General features: G+C 37.6%; 1 protein-coding gene across 3 annotated transcripts; it reads right to left on the bottom strand.

Moving 5' to 3' along the window:
* Nucleotides 1-1114: 1114 nt before the first annotated feature.
* Nucleotides 1115-18247, bottom strand: LOC125231673 (fibroblast growth factor receptor homolog 1-like). Of its 3 annotated transcripts, none has more exons than XM_048137185.1 (12): nucleotides 18010-18247; nucleotides 17561-17779; nucleotides 12972-13172; nucleotides 12434-12615; nucleotides 11920-12070; nucleotides 11308-11540; nucleotides 10908-11154; nucleotides 10634-10823; nucleotides 8377-8476; nucleotides 7756-7949; nucleotides 1642-1779; nucleotides 1115-1366 (listed from the first exon to the last, which is right to left on the bottom strand). In XM_048137185.1, the coding sequence occupies exons 1-12, from the start codon at nucleotides 18077-18079 to the stop codon at nucleotides 1255-1257; spliced, it is 2037 nt and encodes a 678-aa protein (XP_047993142.1). In that variant the 5' UTR covers nucleotides 18080-18247; the 3' UTR covers nucleotides 1115-1254. The 3 variants fall into 3 exon arrangements, with proteins under 3 accessions (XP_047993142.1, XP_047993151.1, XP_047993159.1); XM_048137194.1 differs by having other exon boundaries at nucleotides 12521-12615; XM_048137202.1 differs by lacking the exons at nucleotides 17561-17779; nucleotides 18010-18247 and having other exon boundaries at nucleotides 12938-13057.
* Between the last annotated feature and the right edge of the window lie 4004 nt (nucleotides 18248-22251).

Below are 22251 nucleotides of genomic sequence, written 5' to 3'. Positions count from 1 at the left end.
ATACTCACTCTCCATAAATTAAAAAGTCTTATAATCTTTTTCGTCTCCTTTTACCTCAAAAAGTGCGTGGTTAAAATATTTCGGGTTGTTCAGGCCTACGGTGTATAAGTATTCTCATAGACGTTTGAACCTGTGAAAATCATGCGCGAACGAAGGTTCAAAAATGTCATTCAAAAATTCTGGTGAATTTAGTCGAAAATTATGTTCTGGCCGACTAGCCGACTAGTCGGCCGACTAATCGGCCACTCAAGCGCCGACTAGTCGGTAGTCTGCCTAGTCGGCCAAATCACTAGTCGGTACATCCCTAGTACATTCCTAACCAGCACCGATTTATTTATTTATTATTTTATACATTTATATTTCGCACTATTTGTAAGTTCGATAGGGACGGCCAGTGTTTTATCGTTTATCTCGCGTCCATGCTGTCGGTGCTTTTGTATCGGTACGGTGCGAGGCAAACGGCAAGTGAAGGGCCTGCCTTGTTGAATTTGGTCACTACATTTTTTTCACCCAGGGTGAACAAAACCTCTATCACTCTATTCTTCATGCATGCAATTGAATTTTCGGCTTGTCAATGTGATGCCTGAGTGACGGATGATAGACGGTTGAGTATAAATAATGTAAAGGTTATGTAAGAAATTAAGATTGTATTAAAGTACTTAAAAATAATTGTAGTGCTAAAATATGTATACCTAAGTATGCAGTTTTTCTTGTTGTGATTTGTGATCATGATTTGGAACACACCAAGCAAAGCAACCATGAAGCAAACGTGCGGTGACCGGTGACTGTGGTATTTTCTGGTAGGATTTATATATTTTATTTATCCTTTACCTAATTCACATCGGAAATTGTCACCTATTGTGTGTTGTAATTGTGTACCTACTAACTATACCTACTACGAGTAGACCTATAGCTGCGATAACACTAACAACTTCCAACACCAACATAATTATATCAAGGGACTCCTGGTGGTCGCAGCATAATATAACATTCATTAAGTTTAATATATAGTTGAGACACACACGCACACACACACACACACGCAAACACACACACACACACACACACTGTTAGGTATTATTATCTCGTTGAATATTTCTCCTTGTCTCCGGGGTTATTATTATTTATTATAGTTGAAATCGGGTATCTATTAAAATAATATTAAATGATGCCATGCAAATAATAATTATTGATTTATAAAACTTAAACAGTCGTATCTTACGTAGGAATTTTTTTCGACTATCAATACCACTGTTATATTAAGTGATCGATACTGGATACCATTTCTTCCAATTTGTCCTTCAGCTCGCTGAATGACGGCCGGTCGTCTGGATTGAAGGAACAGCTATGCTGTATCACCTGGTACCTGTAAACATCACCGCTATAACATGAACATAGTCTTTAGCGATAAGGCCGCCTGTTGTTTACCTCTGTAATAAAATTTATTGTAGTGTGTTCCTATGTACATTTCTGAGGTTGTGCAATAAAGTGAATTTGTATTGTATTGTATGCTATTGCATAGTACTTTACTAGTGCTTGCAGGACTACATGGAATATTCAAAATCTTCGATCTTCCTTTTTGGTTATTCATATTTATATAATTTCTAATGTTCAAGGTGGGATTAAATAAGAAATACCTACATATTCTCGCTGCAGTTTTCCGGTTTTTGCATTCGCTTGCCTTGTCTCAAATAATTGTATAGGAAGTGCACGGGGATCTTTGCGTATGGAGTTTCCCCGTATGACATTATTTCCCAAGTGAGCACCCCAAAGGACCATCTGCAAATACAGGATACAAAGCGAGTAAATAACATCATAAAGGAAAAATTAAAATTACAGACAGCCATTAAATAAGCAACCTGCTGAAGTTAAGCGAGAGCGGCTACTCGTTGATGAAAGCGCCCTAAGCGTTTTTTTGCTGTACTAAATCTTATGTATGCGTGCACGCACACATGCTTACCTATAATTATTACATTCTGGGCTCTCGTAGTCACCAACAATGAGATGTATTTATTTTTTCATTTTATTGACTACAATAATATCATCACGTTTTTATTTCGTATAATATTGTTGCAGACAATAAAATGTAAAAACAAAACATCTCATTATAGGTGACTACACAGCACAGTCCAGGGGATAGTCATGAAAAAGTAAAAAAAAAAAACAATATGTGCCGATTGATGTTCAATTTATTGTTTAATCACATATTATAATGGTTACACAAACAAGCCTGACCAGAAATACATGACTAGGCACCTTGTTGCGAAATTTCATAAAAATTATTTTCTTCATAGGTATTATGCTGAATTGTCACCGCATGCATCACAATAACAGCGTCGGTCATAGTCATTTCTGGTCAGGCTTTAAATTATTATTCTATTACATGACAGGGTAAAATAATTAACAATAAGTGTGCTAATAGTAAATAAATCACTAATACAAGAGGAAATTGGCCCGAAACATGTCGCAGCAGTAGCTATAAGTAAGTATAATAACGTGAGTACAACCGTAGATTCATAAAATATTTGAATATGTCTCACGAAATTTTAACGTCTATAATAAAGACTGTACACGATAAAATCTGGCCAAACATAATATCGATACCTTTGGGTTCAATTGGCGTAAAGGACAAAATGCAGGTTTTCAAGAGAAGCAAAAAACAACTTTTTTTTTAGAAAAATGTTTATATCTTTTTTGTTTTTTGACCTATATTTGTAACGTACATAGAAAAATATGAAGATTTTTAGTATCCTTAACTTAGTGTAGCAACCGTAGTGATAAACTAAACGGTTTAGAAGCCTGTGAACATTGTCAAAAAACGCTGGACAAAAAAATCGAAATATACTTTGCACTATATTCGGCGAAACACACATACTCGTGCATCACGACGAAAAGCTACTATTATTACATAGTTTAAGATATACTGGTTAATAAAAGTACAAACATTACTTCAAATTGTGGATTCGGGGAAAAATATTCCATATCATGCGTGGCCGGATTTTATCGTGTACAGTCTTTAAAAGAGGAGCTCTACGTCAAAACCGAAATAAAAATGGCAAATAATGCAAGCACATAACTTCTTTTTATAGTCATCTCAGTCCTCGTGTTCTGTGTACAAATTTTTGTACATATTCAAAATTTATTTTGAACTTTTATTGAGTAACAAAATAAGGCCTCAGGAGGACAAAAGTAAATGACATTTTGCATAACCAAATATTGTTAAAAACATAGTTTTTGAGGTACAGAATTTTAAATATACTTATTTTCATTAAAACTTAACGAGCCTTGACAGTTATTTTAATGTTATCATTGATGAATAGAATGATTGATGATTAAAAACTTTTAAATCAATCGACGACGTTTGGGACATCAGCCCAAACAATGCCCTCTCATGTGGACCGTTTTCGCTAGTCTGATACGATCACCTTTCTGTCTCAGTGATAAGGTTCAATTTAGTATGGCAAAAAATGTGATTCCACAATCTAGTTTAATAATTATAAATCTATGAAGAAGACTTCTTGACTTGTCTTTTCCGAGGCCACGGGGACAAAACCGTCCTTCAAACAACGGAAATTAGTTTAAAAACATGGTTACTCGCAAGTCCCGTTTGCAATTTTAAGTATTAATATTAATATAAATAATTATTTCTTATTTTTATGAATATTGTAATAAATTTGAGCACTTTTCTTAATAGGATCGTCGTTATCTGTATATGTTTGCTTCCCCGACAAAATTCTATTTACAGAGCGACACCAACTATGTATTAATACATTAATAGTAGTTTTAGTGAAAAAATGTTTAAATGAATCATGATGCTCTCCACAATTCGAAGGAAAGGCGACAAAAGAATCTGTTAAATTCATTATATTTTCTTTTATATTATTTTTTGTCAAATTTGTTTTTAAATATGTGACTGTTATGTCCTGTATTTCTCTAAAACTATTGTATAATGCATCCGATGGATAGCAAAGCCAATTCTTGTTGGTATATTCTCTAGCCTGCATGAGAGTGCCTTTTCCATTTTTGTTTATTGCGAGCAAAGAGTTTCGACATAGAGAACATTGTTTTATAATTTTTTTTTAAACATTTAGTTAGGACCCAGCCACAAACATATCGCGCCTGCGTAGACGAATTGGCATTGTTTGTCGACTCTGATGTTAATGTTTCCATAAGTTTTTCGTTTATTTGCATATCGTTCTGTTTTTTTAAACTTTCTTTTTTTTTATTTTCGTCCAAAAAAAATCTAAAGTTTGCAAGTATGAATTGAAACCTTCTTCGCAATTCGCGTTGACTGCCTGTTGGGAACTAAAGTTATTTAAGAGCAGAGATTTAAATGAACCTTCAAAAATAGTGCATGTTGGCGAATTGTTTCGTACTCCCAAGCTTCTAATATTTCCAAAAAGTTTTCGACCGGGTCTTGATTAAAATTTCTTGTTAACATGCTATCTAGAGAATATTTTTGGCTAAGAATTTTCCAGATGGCTTGCATTCCCTCGATAGTTTTAATTAAATTTTTTGTACTAGGAATATTTGTTTCGACGAGTCTAATTTTGTTTCCTATCTTCTTTTTTGATAAAAATTTAGTATTTTTAAAAAAAGTTATTGCCTTTCGCCACAGTTCATGGTGCTCTGATGTTTTGCGCACAGCTCCTCGATATAATTTGCCATTTGGCACATGAAAGGTACCAGCATTCAAGCTATCGAATAGCTTGTCAATCAAGAGAACAGGAGTTATTAACTGTCGACATTCCTCGGGCAAGAGTCCTCTGGCAACGAAATGGTCTGTTGTTGTAGCCACGCTATGACTAAAAATCTGGGCAGCCATCTTCACTCTCATCTTTTTGATTTTATTAATGTTTATGTGTTGCTCTGTTAGTTTGTGAAGGCTCCTGAAAATAGATGAAAATAATGTTAATAGACAAGGAACAAAATTAATACAAGAGTGCTAAAATAACATTACATTTCAGCAAGAACACTGATATGTACACTAAGTGAGGTCACCACCCCCTTTTTTCCCGTGGGTGTCGTAGAAGGCGACTGTGGGATATGGGGTAAATTGTGGTGTAGGAGGGGCTGGCAACCTGTCACTGCAATGTCACAGTTTCGTTTTCTTTCAACTCCTTATTTGCCAAGAGTGGCACTGAAGCTTTAGTAGTTTCATGTGCTCTGCCTACCACTTTATGGGATACAGGCGTGATTGTATGTATGTATGTATGTACATTCCCTAAATTCGTATTTAAAAAAAACCCATACACCTGCGATAGATGTTAACTTCGATAGCTGTTGAGAAACGGGCTTTACAATTAACTCACACTAAGTAAGTGTCAAAACTATGTCATGACAATCGCATATCAAACACACAGATCCCGTTTCTTAACAGCAATTGATGTAACATCTATCGCAGGTGTATGGGATTTTTCAAAAAAGTTACGAAATAAAAAAACTAACCATGCTATTCTGTTTCCTATTATGGACCTAACTATATGCCAAAGTTAACGGAATTAAATAAAAATACGGTGTATAATTATTTACCCACCTTCAAAATTCACAGATGGCACAGCTTTATAAATTAAGCGGTGGCTTGCTACTTTTTGCTCTGGTGTAAAGTGATGGTCACAAATCTTTTTATTTTTATATATTTTCCAAGGGTCAGTCTCCTTCAGTTTATTTCCAGCAATTGACAGCCAAATAGCAAATAACTCGGCTTTTTTTTCCGGATGAGGAAAACCGTGCATGGGTACACCTGCAACATATAATAACATTTGAATCAAATTAGCGCACCGCTTCTTTTCATAGCACATTTAACCTGTAGTAGTATTTTAACTTGGATACCGTGGTGGTAAACCGTCTTGTTTAATCTTATAAAAAAAATTAGAAATACCCAAAACGCATAGGCCAAGTGTAAAGTAAAGTAAAGTTGAGTAAATTTATTAATTTAAAAAACACAAAGTTATACATGAACATAGGCATTGTCCGGTGGACTGCAAACTAGGCTAGGCCTGTATCTTGCAGCCCACCGTGTGATACAATAACATGGAGATAATTAAAATTGATTACATAATAATTTGAAATTAAAAAAGATAATGATGTGTGTATGAGTGTGTGTGTGTGTGTATGTGTGTGTGTATGTGAGGCTATAGGTGCGAGTAAATTAAAGTTAAGCCATTCTTAGATCTAAGCATAAGACCGGGTTAAAATGTCTTCTGTGTCATTGTAGGATAGGGTAGCAAACCACTTCTTTACTTTAGATTTGACAATCCTCAAGGTACAACCTTTTATATTGCAAACTTTGCTAACTGCATTGTATACAAATGGGTGAATGTGATAACCAGAACGTTGAGCGAATGTCGAGTGGACAGTGGGTACTGGAACTCTGTATCTGCGTCTATTCATGATGTGGTCAAAAAATTCTGGTTTATTTATGTGTTTGTGAACTCTAGTAACTGCATTAAGAATAAATAACTGCCTAACTCTTAGGAACCCAGTTTCACGAAACAACAGTGTATGCGCCAACAGGCCACAGCGCAATAAATATGAAGAAATAAATACCACGCAAATGGGAAATGTGTCAAAACCTAATGGGAAATGTATCAAAAACTACTTTACTTACCCAAATCCGCACAGCCGAAAATGCAATACCGTTTTCTTCTGCCGGGTTCACTCATTTTGAACAAGAAATTAACAATAAAAACAATACTAGCAAACAAACGGAAAACTTCAACAGTAACAAATAAAACAAATAGCAGGTAACAAAGAAGGAAATAACAGTAAAACACTTAACAATTAAAAATTTACAAGTTCAGACGCATTACACAATTTCGAATTTGAATTGAAAATAATATGACTTGTAACGCCATTTTTCCCAACGTTTCGTTTTACGTTGGGCATATTCGGACATTGTTTGTAATAAGTAATAAATGTTAATAATGATAATTCTAAAATACTGATATTTAACTTCTCAGTAAAAAAATAATTTTTCAATAAAAATCTTTGTTACAAAATAACATTAAATGTTCTGTGCTTGAAATGGAATATTTCATATAGAAACGTATTTTAGTGACCCCGCCATCTAGTAGCTATTGTTGAAAGTACCAACTTAAGAAATTTTGGTACAAAAACTTACACGATGTCGCCACTTTCTATGCAAAAAGGGGCCTCTTCTAAGTTTCCTGCCCCTGGGCTACTGCGGCTAGGCAATCTAATCTCGGCAAAATCCACCATATGTGAATGTATTAGTCAAAACTCCTAAACATGTAGCACCGCTTGTGTCTGCATAACTTACGGATCATTCGAATGAATAATCAATTTGACTCACACATCAGATTTGGTGTTGTAGTACTTAGTTGTGGCAAAGCGACTCGGGTGCCATCCACCGCACCGCACGGGCACTGGGGAGCATGTCACCTGTCGACCGTGCGCTTGCGGTAGTAGTCGGAGTCTCGCAGCCAGACCGAAGACTGCCACCTTCTGTGCACTGAAGCACCGCTTGTGTCTGCCGATGACTGACAGATCATTGAAGGAATGATCAAGTTGACTCACACGTCAGACTTGGTGGTGTAGTAGTTGTGGCAGAGCGACTCGGGCGCCATCCACCGCACGGGCAGCTTGCCGGCTGCGCGCTTGCGGTAGTAGTCGGAGTCTCGCACCTCGCACGTCGCGCGCCAGACCAAAGTCTGTCACCTTCTGTGCACTGAAGCACCGTTTGTGTCTGCCGATGACTGACAGATCATTGAAGGAATGATCAAGTTGACTCACACGTCAGACTTGGTGTTGTAGTAGTTGTGGCAGAGCGACTCGGGCGCCATCCACCGCACGGGCAGCTTGCCGGCCGTGCGCTTGCGGTAGTAGTCGGAGTCTCGCACGTCGCGCGCCAGACCGAAGTCTGCCACCTTCAGCACGCGCGCGCCTGTCACCAGCACGTTGCGCGCTGCCAGGTCACGGTGGATGCACTGGGAAACCATATTAGGTACTCTTTATACAGGGTGAAATAAAAAGGACCGTACAAATTTTGCATAGTGACTTTTGGGGTCATAATGAACAACTTTTATTATGGAACCAAAGCAAAAAAAAATTGGCTGTTCCATAGAAATGAGCGGCATCATGACAGTCGAAATGTATGAAACAGCCAAAAAAATTTTGCGATTTCACATTGGTCCTATAATAAAAGTTGTTCATTATGAGTATTATGACCCCAAAAGTCACTGTGCAAAGTTTGAACGGTCCTTTTTATTTCACCGTGTATACTTATAAGTAGGTTGGATTGAAGATTTTAACCTTTATGAAAAATAACTTAAAGTACCTACATCTGTCATCACATCAACTCATCATTACAATTTCTTTGTCTTAATTAATAAAAATATTGCATAACAGACTTACGCCACGTGATGCCAGGTACTCCATTCCTCTAGCCACCTGCAGAGTAAACTGCACTAACTCTTGATGTTTCAAAGGTGTTTGTTTTTCACTTGGACCATTACTGCTCATGTAAAATAATATAAAGTATATGTAAGTATATGTATGTATGTATTTTGTTTTCAAAAATAGGAAATTATTAATCGGCTTACATGTTCTAACTGTAACGCCTGCACTAGCACCGATTGAAAGTATTGAAAAATATTTTTTAAGAAAAAAAACCGTCGCCTTTCGGGTTCTGGTGAAAGCTACTTGCGAATGTTGGATTATGTAGAAATGTGTAAGTATTTTTTAAAACTGCTTTTAATGCTTTAATTATTAGATGGCAACACAAATGAATATACGTTTAACGTTAAGGTTTGAGGAGTTTCCTAAATTCCTCATGAATCCGATTATATTATAAGAAATCGAAGCTTGACAAACTTTGACTTGAAAACTCAATATGCTTAACAAACATAACTAAATAAATGTCACTGTTCTGAACTTAAATGCATGCTTTTCTTACAAAAATACCAAAGTCACTATGAGTGTGCTGTTGAGATTTGAGGAGTTCGGTTCTGACTATCATCAGCAGTTCCACTGCACCAAATGTCACTGTTCACTAAGTGATGCTGTTCTTATAAAAATACCAAAGTCACTATAAGCGTGCCGTTCAGATTTGAGGAGTTCGGTTCTGACCATCATCAGCAGTTCCACTGTACCAAATGTCACTATTCTAGACGTAAGCGCATGCTGTTCTTATAAAAATGGCAAAGTCACTATAAGCGTGCCGTTCAGATTTAAAGAGTTTGGTTCTGGCCATCATCAGCAGTTCCACTGCACCAAATGTCACTGTTCTGGACGAAAGTGCATGCTGTTCTTATAAAAATACCAAAGTCACTATAAGCGTGCCGTTCAGATTTGAAGAGTTCCGTTCTGGCCATCATCAGCAGTTCCACTGCACCAAATGTCACTGTTCCGTACCTAAATGCATGCTGTTCTTTTAAAAACACAAAAATCACTATATATATGCCTTTCAGATTCTAGGAGTTCCCTCGATTTCTCCAGGATCCCATCATCAGAACTGGGTTCTGAGAAAAATGGGAACAATCTGTATGCATATACATTCAATAAAAAAAAAATTCAAAATCGGTCCAGTAACGACGGAGATATCGAGGAACAAACATTAAAAAAAATAAAAAAATAAATTAAAAAAAAAACATACAGACGACTTGATAACCGTCCTTCTTGAGAGATATGAGGCGACGGTTAATAATTTTTAAGAAAAAAAACCGTCGCCTTTCGGGTTCTGGTGAAAGCTACTTGCGAATGTTGGATTATGTAGAAATGTGTAAGTATTTTTTAAAACTGCTTTTAATGCTTTAATTATTAGATGGCAACACAAATGAATATCCTACATATAACGTTAAGGTTTGAGGAGTTTCCTCAATTCCTCATGAATCCGATTATATTATAAGAAATCGAAGCTTGACAAACTTTGACTTCAAAACTCAATATGCTTAACAAACATAACTAAATAAATGTCACTGTTCTGAACTTAAATACATGCTTTTCTTACAAAAATACCAAAGTCACTATGAGTGTGCCGTTCAGGTTTGAGGAGTTTGGTTCTGACTATCATTAGCAGTTCCACTGTACCAAATGTAACTGTTCTAGACGTAAGTGCATGCTGTTCTTATAAAAATGGCAAAGTCACTATAAGCGTGCCGTTCAGATTTGAGGAGTTCGGTTCTGACCATCATCAGAAATTCCACTGCACCAAATGTCACTGTTCTGGACGAAAGTGCATGCTGTTCGTATAAAAATACCAAAGTCACTATAAGCGTGCCGTTCAGATTTGAAGAGTTCCGTTCTGGCCATCATCAGCAGTTCCACTGCACCAAATGTCACTGTTCCGTACCTAAATGCATGCTGTTCCTTTAAAAACACAAAAATCACCATATATATGCCTTTCAGATTTGAGGAGTTCCCTCGATTTCTCCAGGATCCCATCATCAGAACTGGGTTCTGAGAAAAATGGGACCAATCTGTATGCATATACATTCAATAAAAAAAAAATATTTTTAGAATCGGTCCAGTAACGACGGAGATATCGAGGAACAAACATAAAAAATAAAATAAAAATAAAAAAAAACATACAGACGACTTGATAACCGTCCTTCTTGAGATATGAGGCGACGGTTAAAAAATACACATATTATACAGTTTAATTTGAACTTACTCTGCCTTGGGCTTATATTTCTTTAGGTAGTCGCGGAGGCATCCATTCGCCGCAAATTCAACGACAGCATAAAGCGGACCACCTTTGGTGCAGCATCCCAGTAAGTTGATGATGTTCTCGTGTTTCCCAATCATCTTCATAATCTCGATTTCCGACACAAACGATATCATGTCTGCGTCTGAATGGCCCTCTTAAAAAATACAAGTAATTATGTGACTACAAAACATTTTACTTTAATCTTGAGGTATGTGTTAGCAAAATTTCAGTAATATACCTTTGAGCATTTTAACAGCCACGGTATTGGGGATATTGCTCTCCGATGTGCCACGATATTTTGCTTGGACTACGCTCCCAAATTCACCTTCACCGAGGACTTTTCCCAAAGTGAGGCAGAATCTATCAATTTCCCATTTATTGTCGGGAGGAAACATATACTCCGAAGCGTTATTTATATCATAATCAGGAAACTTTCCAACTATGTCCGAGATCCTTTGCTTTTCTATTCTCACTTTAGGCATTTGCTACAAAATATTAACAAATTAATCGTGTGTCACAGAAACATAATAGCTCAAACTGCACGAACGTATACGTTTGTTGTTACTTAGAATACGTGGACAATTTTTTTTTTCAAAATCATTTACATATATGTCACTGTCATACAGTCGGTTACTTACCAAAGTACCTTCAGGAGTGTAACCGTTGCTTCTCTCTCTTTCTATAGAGACAACTTTCATCCATTGCTCAAACATCACCTCTCTTGCCGTCTCAACGGCGTGCCGCTTTAAAAGTCTCTCTCTTTTAAATTTCAATAATACCACTAGTACTACTACAAAGCTAATAATCAGTAATATTGATAAAATCGCTATAAACCATTTTGAAAGACCTTTCACTTTCTTCTCAGGACCACCTTAAAAACAAGTGAATTTTATTAGTTTCATTTGCTTAGCGCTTGATTTTAGTTTTAAATTCATGGCAGATACGAGTAGGTAGACTACCAGGATAAGGCGCCTGGTCCCACCGCGAGCTAGTAAACTATGAGCTATCGGATATAAAAACGAACAAAAGATAATCATCCCACGTACATAAAAGAGACACAGCGATGTTTATAGTTACTCGCCCAGTGTCTCTTTTATTTGCACGGGAGTGCTTATTATCTTTTCTTCGTTGTTATAGCCGTTTGTATAGCCTCATAGCTTACTAGCTCGCGGTGGGACCAGTGCTTAAGAGTTTGCTACATGATATATGTATTTTTAAATTTAATAATAAATCTGTATTCTGAATCTTACCATCAGAGGGCTTGCGCCAATCAGCCACTTTAATATAACCCGTAGCTTGGTCTGTGCCTATAGAGTTGTTGGTGATGCATAGATACCAGCCTTCATCCGACTTCGTAGCATTGTTTATTGTCAATGTATTATCGGTAATTATGTATTTTTTCTAAAAGAAAAACAAGGTTATAGAAAAAAAAGATACAAATAGGGTAGAAATTATGATCCTCATAAATGATTTAAAACCTTTTTTTATATATTTTTGTATTTCACTTGCCTAGATTCTTGCTTCTAAATCTTCTGTCACAGCTTGGTTCTACTTCTTGATCGGGTATCATGGTATCAATAATTAAAATAGAAACATTAAAATAATGCCTTAATTGGTCAATAGGAGTTTAACTATTCCCTCGCCTATTTTAAAACCTTATTTTCATATCTTGGACAGGTTTCAAAATTGATTAAATTTTGACATTCGGAGGGTCACTAACAACGCAATCATTGATCCGCAAGCAAAATATCAAAGTGAACTAACGTTCTGAGCTATCAACATTTGTGTTGCATTGCGTCCAAGTCCAGATAGCATTTTTGCCCACGTGACAGAATAGTCCGTGAGGTTTACCGTCGGGCAAGAGAGTACAACGGAGTCGTTGATCACGAACGTCGTGTTTCCCGGGTAGCCTTTTCTTATAGATGGAAATAGTTTAGGGTAGCCAGCTAAAAAATGCAAAAAAATGAAATTTAAAAAAGGGATTACGAGTCTTTTTAGTGCATTTTCATTTGAAAAAAAAAAAGTATTCAGGAGTCAACATTTTTATGTGAAAACGCGAAAACACTTAGTGTCTTTCTACCGCTCTTCCATATTAGGGTGACTGTGATTTGTCATTTCAGCTAGGCCTTATGGATTCTTAAAAATTATGCCATTTTTTAAGGTAGTTATTTCTCACTGTGGAACTGCCATGGAACACCAGTAGAGCAAAATAACTACGATAATCAACGAATTGTGAATGATTTCTTGTTCACGCGGTTTAGTAGGTACCTGCTGTCAGTAAGGACTGTATTTGGTTTCTTACTGATTATTAGCCGATGAACGTGTTCCGCACAGCCTAATGGGTTGCAGACACGACACGTGTAATTCCCAGTATCCTCGGTCACCAAATCATTCAGTAGTATACTCCACATGTCATAAGTTACTGGTAGTACTCCACCACGATCGGTCCTTTTCACTGGAGTAACATTATCTTTGTACCAGGTAATATTCGGGGTTGGTGTGCCTGAAATGGAACCAATTGATAATTGTCCATCTGTCACTAAGTACTACGCTACAGAAGGAAGTCAAAAGGTCCTCTTAAAATATGTTTCATTACGTTACGCATACCTAACTGACGTCGCAAGGAAGTTTTAATTTTGCCTCCTTTAAGTGATGGATATAATCCATATGATTTCATTTATTACCTCCATAAGTATAAGTAAACATACGAGGTGCGGTCCAAATGTCTCCGGCCCGAAAAATATGGCGGAAGAGTTTAAAAAAAGTATGGATATCATTGTGTTCGTCATTTATTCCACTTTTTTGGTGTATAGTTTCTTTAGGTGTCTGTTGGCTGTAGGTTTTTTTACGGTGTTTAGTGCTAGGTTAGTGCCCAAACTTTTATCGTGCTTACAGCGAGATGAGTGAAAAACCGTGAGTTCAAGAAACTTGAGACCAGCATAGACACCGCGTAGCGAGTTTTTTGAATGCAATTGCTACTGTAGATGAAACCATGGTTATGTAAGACGATACTCTGTACAAAAGAAAATTAATGGAGTGACAACGTCATGGTGAAAAGGCACCTAGAACAACCTCTGTCACAAAATGCACGAAAAAAGATAAAGGCTACGGTATTCTAGGGTTGTCACGAAATTATTATGCAGAACTAGCTTTTACCCGCGGCTTCGCCCGCGTAATAAAAGTATTCTTATTGAAACGTTTACAAAAAATAAGATTTTCATTTGGATCCATAGGTTTCTTTGTAGGTACAGATGTCCGCGATTATTTCGATTAAGGTAAAGCGGGGCAATTCTCGACTGGAGGGCCATTGTAACTGATCTATTTGCTGTACGGTCCGGTTTTGGCTGACTGTACCTTACACATATTACTATTGCTTTAAAATAAATTCTTGCAATGATTGTAGAATTGTTACAAAGCGACCACAGCGTAGGTAGTAGGTACGAATATGTATGTATTTTACCTATTTAAATATTTATACTGGGGAAACTTCATACAACCCACATAGCCAGTATCTCGACGCTATGGTCGGTAGGGTAGAAAGTACTTCCTTGCATTATCGCTTACAATTTTTTCCATTTTGCTTATACTTATTGCAAACGTAAACATATAAAAGGCAAGCAAACAACGATCTTCTTACAGCACATTGAATGTAATAGTTATTACGGATGCAGGATACTCGCCGATGCCTACTTACTAATACCTTCCCACTGAGCCACCTGCATTTTATCCCCGTCCCCGTCCCCTATTTCTATCCCTATCCCTATCCCTAACCCTATCCCGTTCCGTCTCTGTCCCTGTCCCTGTCCCTGTCCCTGTCCCTGTCCCTGTCCCTGTCCCTGTCCCTGTCCCTGTCCCTGTCCCTGTCCCTGTCCCTGTCCCTGTCCCTGTCCCTGTCCCTGTCCCTGTCCCTGTCCCTGTCCCTGTCCCTGTCCCTGTCCCTGTCCCTGTCCCTGTCCCTGTCCCTGTCCCTGTCCCTGTCCCTGTCCCTGTCCCTGTCCCTGTCCCTGTCCCTGTCCCTGTCCCTGTCCCTGTCCCTGTCCCTGTCCCTGTCCCTGTCCCTGTCCCTGTCCCTGTCCCTGTCCCTGTCCCTGTCCCTGTCCCTGTCCCTGTCCCTGTCCCTGTCCCTGTCCCTGTCCCTGTCCCTGTCCCTGTCCCTGTCCCTGTCCCTGTCCCTGTCCCTGTCCCTGTCCCTGTCCCTGTCCCTGTCCCTGTCCCTGTCCCTGTCCCTGTCCCTGTCCCTGTCCCTGTCCCTGTCCCTGTCCCTGTCCCTGTCCCTGTCCCTGTCCCTGTCCCTGTCCCTGTCCCTGTCCCTGTCCCTGTCCCTGTCCCTGTCCCTGTCCCTGTCCCTGTCCCTGTCCCTGTCCCTGTCCCTGTCCCTGTCCCTGTCCTTGCCCCTGTCAAATTATCATGCTAGGAGGTGAACTATAAAAAATCCTTTCTTAGTGCTCCTCTAAGGAACTTCCGTGTTAATTTGAAATCTCTTGAACCAGAAGTAAAGATAAAAACTAAAGCTATACTTATGGCTATTTTGGATATTTTAACCTCATTGCACAACAACAGGGGAGAATATTTCTTTTCCACCTCATTAAATTTTAAAATCGTTGTATTTATCGTGATCAGCGACCCGATAAACCATAAAAACGATACCCATATTGTGCTTTTGACTTTACCCCCTTTGCACCCCTTTAGGGGTCAAATTTCTTTAGAAATCCTCCTGTGAAGTTTCGAATAAAATAGTCAAACTAATCTTGTTTCCCCATACAAACTTTGAACCCCCATTTCACCCTTTTAAGAGGAGAATTTTGAAAAATCCTTTCTTAGTGCTCCTCTACGCCATATAAGGAACCTTTGTGCCAAATTTGAAATCTCTAGGACCAACAGTTTCGGCTGTGTGTTGATATGTCAATCAGTCAGTCAATATCTTCTTTTATATATTTAAACCCCATTGCACCACAACAGGGGAGAAGGTATTTCACTTCCGCCTCGTTAGATTTTAAAAACGTTGTGTTTATCGTGATCAGCGACCCGATAAACCATAAAAACGATACCCATATTGATTTTTTGACTTTATCACACCCTTTTCACCCTTTTAGGGGTTAAATTTTCAAAAAACCTGAAACACGTAGTCAGCCATATGTCTTAAGGAATCTTCCTGTGAAGTTTCGAATAAAATAGTCAAACTAATCTTGTTTCCCCATACAAACTTTGAACCCCCATTTGACCCCCTTAGGAAGTGAATTTTGGAAAATTCTTTCTTAGTGCTCCTCTACACTATATAAGGAACCTACTTGACAAATTTGACGTCTCTAGGACCAGCGGTTTCGGCTGTGCGTTGATATGTCGGTCAGTCAGTCAATATCCTCTTTTATATATTTTTTTGATATTTAAACCCCATTGCACCACTACAGGGGAGAAGGTATTTCACTTCCGCCTCGTTAGATTTTTAAAATGTTGTATTTATCGTGATCTGCGACCCGATAAACCATAAAAACGATACCCATATTGATTTTTTGACTTTATCACCCCCTTTTCACCCTTTTAGGGGTTAAATTTTCAAAAAACCTGAAACACGTATTCAGTCATATGTCTTAAGGAATCTTCCTGTGAAGTTTCGAATAAATTAGTCAAACTAATCTTGTTTCCCCATACAAACTTTGAACCCCCATTTGACCTCCTTAGGAGGTGAATTTTGGAAAATCCTTTCTTAGTGCTCCTCTACACTATATAGGGAACCTACGTGCCAAATTTGAAATCTCTAGGACCAGCGGTTTCGGCTGTGCGTTGATATGTCAGTCAGTCAGTCAGTCAGCTTCTTCTTTTATATATTTAGATAGTCTTTAAAAACTTAGCAGAGGCACAAGGGCATCTCCGCGACAATTTCCCCGTTCACGCTGCTTCATTTTACAAGGTTGCTTTGACGAAATGTGTCTTCAAAAATATTCGGCACCTACCTTATATTCGAGACATGACCCCAAGTGATTATTATTTGTTCTAAAAACTTAAGGTAGACTGAAGTAGAAAAAAAAATCTTCGTTTTACGAAGTGACCCGTGCGGTTTAGGGCGATTTTGAGGACAAAAATCTTTATTATTTTTATTAGGTGATGGAGAAGCTTATAAAGAGATTTGAAAAGTGCGTTGTGACAGAGAAAGACTATATTAAAAAATAAAAATAAAATTGTAAAGATATGTAAGCCCTTTCTTTGTTAGGCCGGAAACTTTTGGACCGCACCTCGTATATGTATTGTAATTTTTGCTTTTTGCTGAGATGAGACCGGAGTGGCGTCGTAGCTTGAAGGAGGGTATGGTAGAGCATGACGAGCTTTGGCTGGACCAACTCAAGCAAAAGCGTCTCCGTAGAGCTGCTGGACCACCCCAGGAGTCAAGGCACATTTGTGATCGATACGGCAGAAAATTCCGATCCGCCATTGGCTTGTACAGCCATCATAACCGATGTAGGCTGTAGACTGCCTACTCAGAATACCTACTTACCTCTTACTTAGTCGCTGCAAGTGCTGCAACTATCATCTGCACGGGAAGCATGGTCGCGCGATAGACGATAAAATATCAGGCCGTCCCTATCGCACTTACCAATAGTGCGATAGGGACGGCCTGCTATTTTATCACTTATCGCGCGACCATAATTGCCTGCCTGGAAAGATGCTGTGGCCAATGATGCTCCAAGTATATGGAAAAATATAAACTGTGACGAGGAAAAAACAAATGAGTCGATTATGACGTTGGGATGGGAAAACCTCGTTCAAGTATTCTGCGCTTCCTATGTTATTTACCTTAAAAAATGCATATAACACTAAAGCGCTGCTACTTCTATTTTGATACTCGTAAATGCATTTTTATATCAACCAATACTTAACTATAGAGAACGACAGTACCTTTGGGTTCACATTTCATTACAGCTGAATGTCCAATATCCTTATATTCTTCGTCAAATTTGTGTTGAAAATAATTTAGGACCGGCGCTGCCATACTCGATGCTCTTTTGTTTCTCGTTTTCGTGTAGTTTTCAAAAAAATCCAATTCATCATAATATAGTTCCATCAAAGGTTCAACTACACTCTGCGGTAACGTAATTGTATATTTTGCTGAATTTACTATAATTAAACAGAAAAATATTCATTTTTAGATATTTTAAGTGTTGTACTGGGGAAAATAGTTATTAATTGTATTTCAAGACAGTATTATAAGTTTTGTAACCTGCAGTATGGAATTTAAACGCTCACATTAAATTTGCATTTATTAAATCAATTTTATTTCCTTTCAAGATTCATTATGCTGCTTATATTTAAACTTTTGTTAAGTAACGTCAAAATATTGTACTTACCCAAATATAGGTGACTTATAAAAGTAAAACTTATTAAAGACACAAATCGTGACATCTTGTTTAAAGCCATCACAAACGAGAACAAAATTCTTACAACACTCAAAAATAAACAATTAAAATACGTTTGTAACGTAAGTGTTGTCTTGTTCACACAAGGAAACTGACTACAACTGCAATGTATGATTCAAACCTATCATAAATGAATAAGGTAAGGTGGGGAAGATTGAAGGGTTTTTTCTTGCGGGGTAAGATAGAAAGCGGCCCATGCTGCTTCAAAATACGGAATATATTTTTCACCACACCAACTGATAAAGGCTTACTTTGCTATTCGAAAACAGATAGCAAAATTGCATTTTATCCACAAGAGTGCAAAGTAATTTCATACAAATTTTAACTTGATATATTGAGCTGGCTGGTAGAAATTATCTATAAATGATGATTTTGAATTATAAATATTGAACAAATTGATAGATTTGATTGAGTTTGATGTTTTATAGTCAGTATTTTGTTCGTGTTGGTGTGGTGAAAAATTTTGTGTTTCACTCGGCGGCAAAGTTTGTTTAACCTTCGTGCCTTGAAACCCTCGCAACGCTCAAGATTCCACTTTTTGAACCACTTGCTACGCTCGCGGTTCAATCTTGGAATCTTTCGCTTGCTCGGGCTTCAATATTGGCACGTGCGGTTAAACAACAACTTTGCCCCCTTGTAAAACAAATAACTATTATCTTATCCCTCAAGCAAAGCCCTTCAGTCTTTCCCCACCTTACCTTACATAACGCAATGTTTGTTTTTTTTTTTAAAGGACCTTTATAAAAAATACATATCGGCCCTGTCAGTCTGCTTTTCATGGCCTCAAACCTCAAATTACATTATTGTTAAGAATAGCGTCCGCCAACCTATACACCATATTCGCTGTGTCTGATGTTGGTTTACTCAAAATGTGTATAAAGGCGCAAACGTCATATGGGTTTAGGTTGGCGGAGGCTAAGAGCGCCTCCCCCCGCAGGTTGCTCACCTTGTCGTGGTGGAGGGCTTAGTAACCGTGGCTTAGTCACCCACGGTGAAGCGAAGAGGCAACCAGGGCCGGCTTGTTGCTGGGCGAGCTGGCCCGAGGAGGATGTGGGAGGTGTGGCATGTGGGGGGGTTTTTAGTGGGTATACCGTGGCCTCATTAGCCAATACGGGAGTCCTACATACCCGGCTCGGGTCCCCACTCGCACCCGAGTGGTATGCGGAACGCATTTCCCCCTAAAAAAAAAACTAAGAGCGCCTCCCTGTGAGCTCGATTTTTATTGCACTCTATCAGAACATGATAAACATCTTCTACTGACCCACAGATGTCGCAGTTAGGGGAATTGACTTTTTTCATTAAAAACTTAAATTTGTTAAGGGGTACATGGCCACATCTTAATCTATGTGCAGTTTACTATCTTATTACGGCCAAAATCAGCGTTTTAGAACCATGGAACCCTCGAAGGCTCATTCACAATGGTCTTATACCATATGCCTTTTTCTTTCGATCATTCGTTAAAGTATTCTTTCCATAACAAATGGATTTTACTTCTGTACTGACATAAAAATTCTGAATAACATGGTTCAACTATTGTTTCAATACCGCTTAGTGAAGCCTGTTTGACAAGATGATCCGCCTTCTCATTACCCTGTAGTCCTATATGGGAAGGCACCCATTGAAGACGCAGTTCACTATTATTTTGCCACAAATAAAGGATTTTTTTTTAGAATTTTTTAGACAGTCGGTACACCTATATGGCCACGAGTTGATCGTGAAATGTGTTTAAAAAAAATTTAAAAATTTTAAAATTTAAACTGTTTATTTCAGTCATTTTTTATAGAATTTTTACAAACAAAACTCTTAATCTATTATTATTTAGATTCTAATTGAGTTAGGTCTAATTGAGATCATGCATTACATTACAGTTTCAAAGTTAGTATTATAATAATATACTTACATTTTAACTACATTTATGTCAATTCAGAGATTAGGTAGATTGTTCAGCAACATACTTTTATATGACTTTACTATTTGCTTATCTGTTCTATTTTCTATGATTGAATCATATGGAAATCTATTCAAAGCGCGTGGCAAGACACTTGTCCATACTCTTTTGCCATACTCATTTGTGCTGGTTGGTAATACAAAAGTTGGAATATTAAAATTAAAATTTCTCAGGTTTTCTGGTCTGCTTCTTTTTGTTAATTCCACATGTTGTAATGCACTCTTACTATCAGTGCAAATCACTGCTTTTCTAATTCCACTATTAATGATATAAGATATAGCTTTTGAAATAGAACTAATTCCACGGTCATGATACAAACATTTCCTACAACTTTGAACATATTCTGGTTACAGGCATGGTTTCGTAAATCAATAATTTTTAAGAAAAAAAAAACCGCCTTCCTTTGGGGTTCTGGTGATAAATACTTTCAAATGTTGGATTATGTTATCAATTCGTCTGTATATTTTTTAATGTTTGTTATTCGATATCTCCGTCATTTCTGAACCAATTTTGAAATCTGGATGATTCTGAAGTACTTACAGATGAGAATGATTATCAGAACGGAACTCTAACCAGGGGCGGCTCACTCTTCATCAGCAGTTCCACTGCGCCAAATGTCACTGTTCTGGACGTAAGTGCATGCTGTTCTTATAAAAATACCAAAGTCACTATAAGTGTGCCGTTCAGATTTGAGGAGTTCCGTTCTGACCATCATCAGCAATTCCACTGCACCAAATATCACTGTTCTGGACGTAAGTGCATGCTGTTCTTATAAAAATACCAAAGTCACTATAAGTGTGCCGTTCAGATTTGAGGAGTTCCATTCTGACCATCATCAGGAGTTCCACTGCACCAAATGTCACTGTTCCGTACGTAAATACATGCTGTTCCTTTAAAAACACAAAAATCACCATATGTATGCCTTTCAGATTTGAGGAGTTCCCTCGATTTCTCCAGGATCCCATCATCAGAACTGGGTTCTGAGAAAAATGGGACCAATCTGTATGCATATACATTCAATCAAAAAAAAATTTTTCAAAATCGGTCTAGTACAAACATTAAAAAAAAAAAAAAAAAAAAAACATACAGACGACTTGATAACCCCTTCCTTTGAGATTTGGAAGGCGGTTAAAAAACGAGGCTCCTTTTCCAAGTGTACTTTTCGATCCATCCGTGTATATAAAGTGACAATTGTAATTTTGCCGTAACTCTTCCAAAATATTATTTTTAAGGTGATTATATTCATAAGTATTTTTAGAATTATGTATACAGTCTAAATTAGTGGCAATTATATTGCCCACATTTATATTTGATATCCACGTATTAAGAGAAAACATTTGTAATCGGTCAGATGAGAATATAGTCTCGTCCACAACATCCCTGCTAGCTGTGACTAGAAGAGGAGCTTTTTTATTTATCCAGTATCTGTTTTGATTAAGTTCATTTAAATTGTCGAGTAGAGTATTAGTTTCATGATTCGTAATGGAGAGGGTCTTTAGACGGTATTTAATGGCAAGGGAGCGTCTCCTGAGAAATAAGGGTGGGATGCCAACTTCACTTTCCATACAATGAATTAGTGTGGTTCGTATGAAACCGCCTACAATTCTTAGTGCCTTGTTTTGAATTTTGCCCAATTTGTATGTATTGCAATTAGCACTGTTATCATACAAAAAACTAGCATAATCTATTCTACTTCTAATTATCGCAATATATATTCTACGCGGAACTCATAATAAGGTCGTACATATATAATAGATATTTCTTTGCAGAGTTTGGGAAATTATATATCATAGAATAAATAAGTGATTTCGTCATCTCCCGGTGAATTATCTTTTTTCTTTAGACAATTATTTATTTCATGCATAGAAAAACTGATATCTAATTGTGGGTTATTAGAAAGGCATTCTGGTATTTGCGGAAGAACAAAGTCTGGGGCTAGGCTACTTAGCATGATTGATTTTTCTTCATAAGAAAAGTTGTAACTAGTTTTCTTAAAGCCTTTTATCCCTCTCATTCTTTGCCACATTTCTGAGGCACTTGTTGATTCATCTATACTATTACAATAATTTAGCCAACTGTCTCTTTTTGCGTGTAATATAGCCTTCTTTGCTTCAGCCGATTTCTGTTCTAAAATACTTAAGTTGTGTGGTGTAGGGTTTCTCCTAAAATTTTTAGCGCCAGTCTGCGGGTTGCTACCAATTCTGATAAGAAGGATTCCAATAAGG

The sequence above is a fragment of the Leguminivora glycinivorella genome, chromosome 1 (genome assembly GCF_023078275.1).
Source record: "Leguminivora glycinivorella isolate SPB_JAAS2020 chromosome 1, LegGlyc_1.1, whole genome shotgun sequence".
NCBI lineage: Eukaryota > Metazoa > Arthropoda > Insecta > Lepidoptera > Tortricidae > Leguminivora > Leguminivora glycinivorella.
The sequence above is the reverse complement of the archived record's forward strand: the minus strand, read 5'-3'. Positions and strand labels throughout refer to the sequence as shown.

Coding starts and splice junctions, on each gene's coding strand:
- LOC125231673 (XM_048137185.1), bottom strand. CDS start 18,079: ATGGCTTTAAACAAGATGTCACGATTTGTGTCTTTAATAAGTTTTACT. Junction 11,541..11,919: donor TTGGCGCAAGCCCTCTGATG/GTAAGATTCAGA, acceptor CTTGTTTTTAAG/GTGGTCCTGAGAAGAAAGTG. Junction 10,824..10,907: donor GGCTGTTAAAATGCTCAAAG/GTATATTACTGA, acceptor GTATTTTTTAAG/AGGGCCATTCAGACGCAGAC.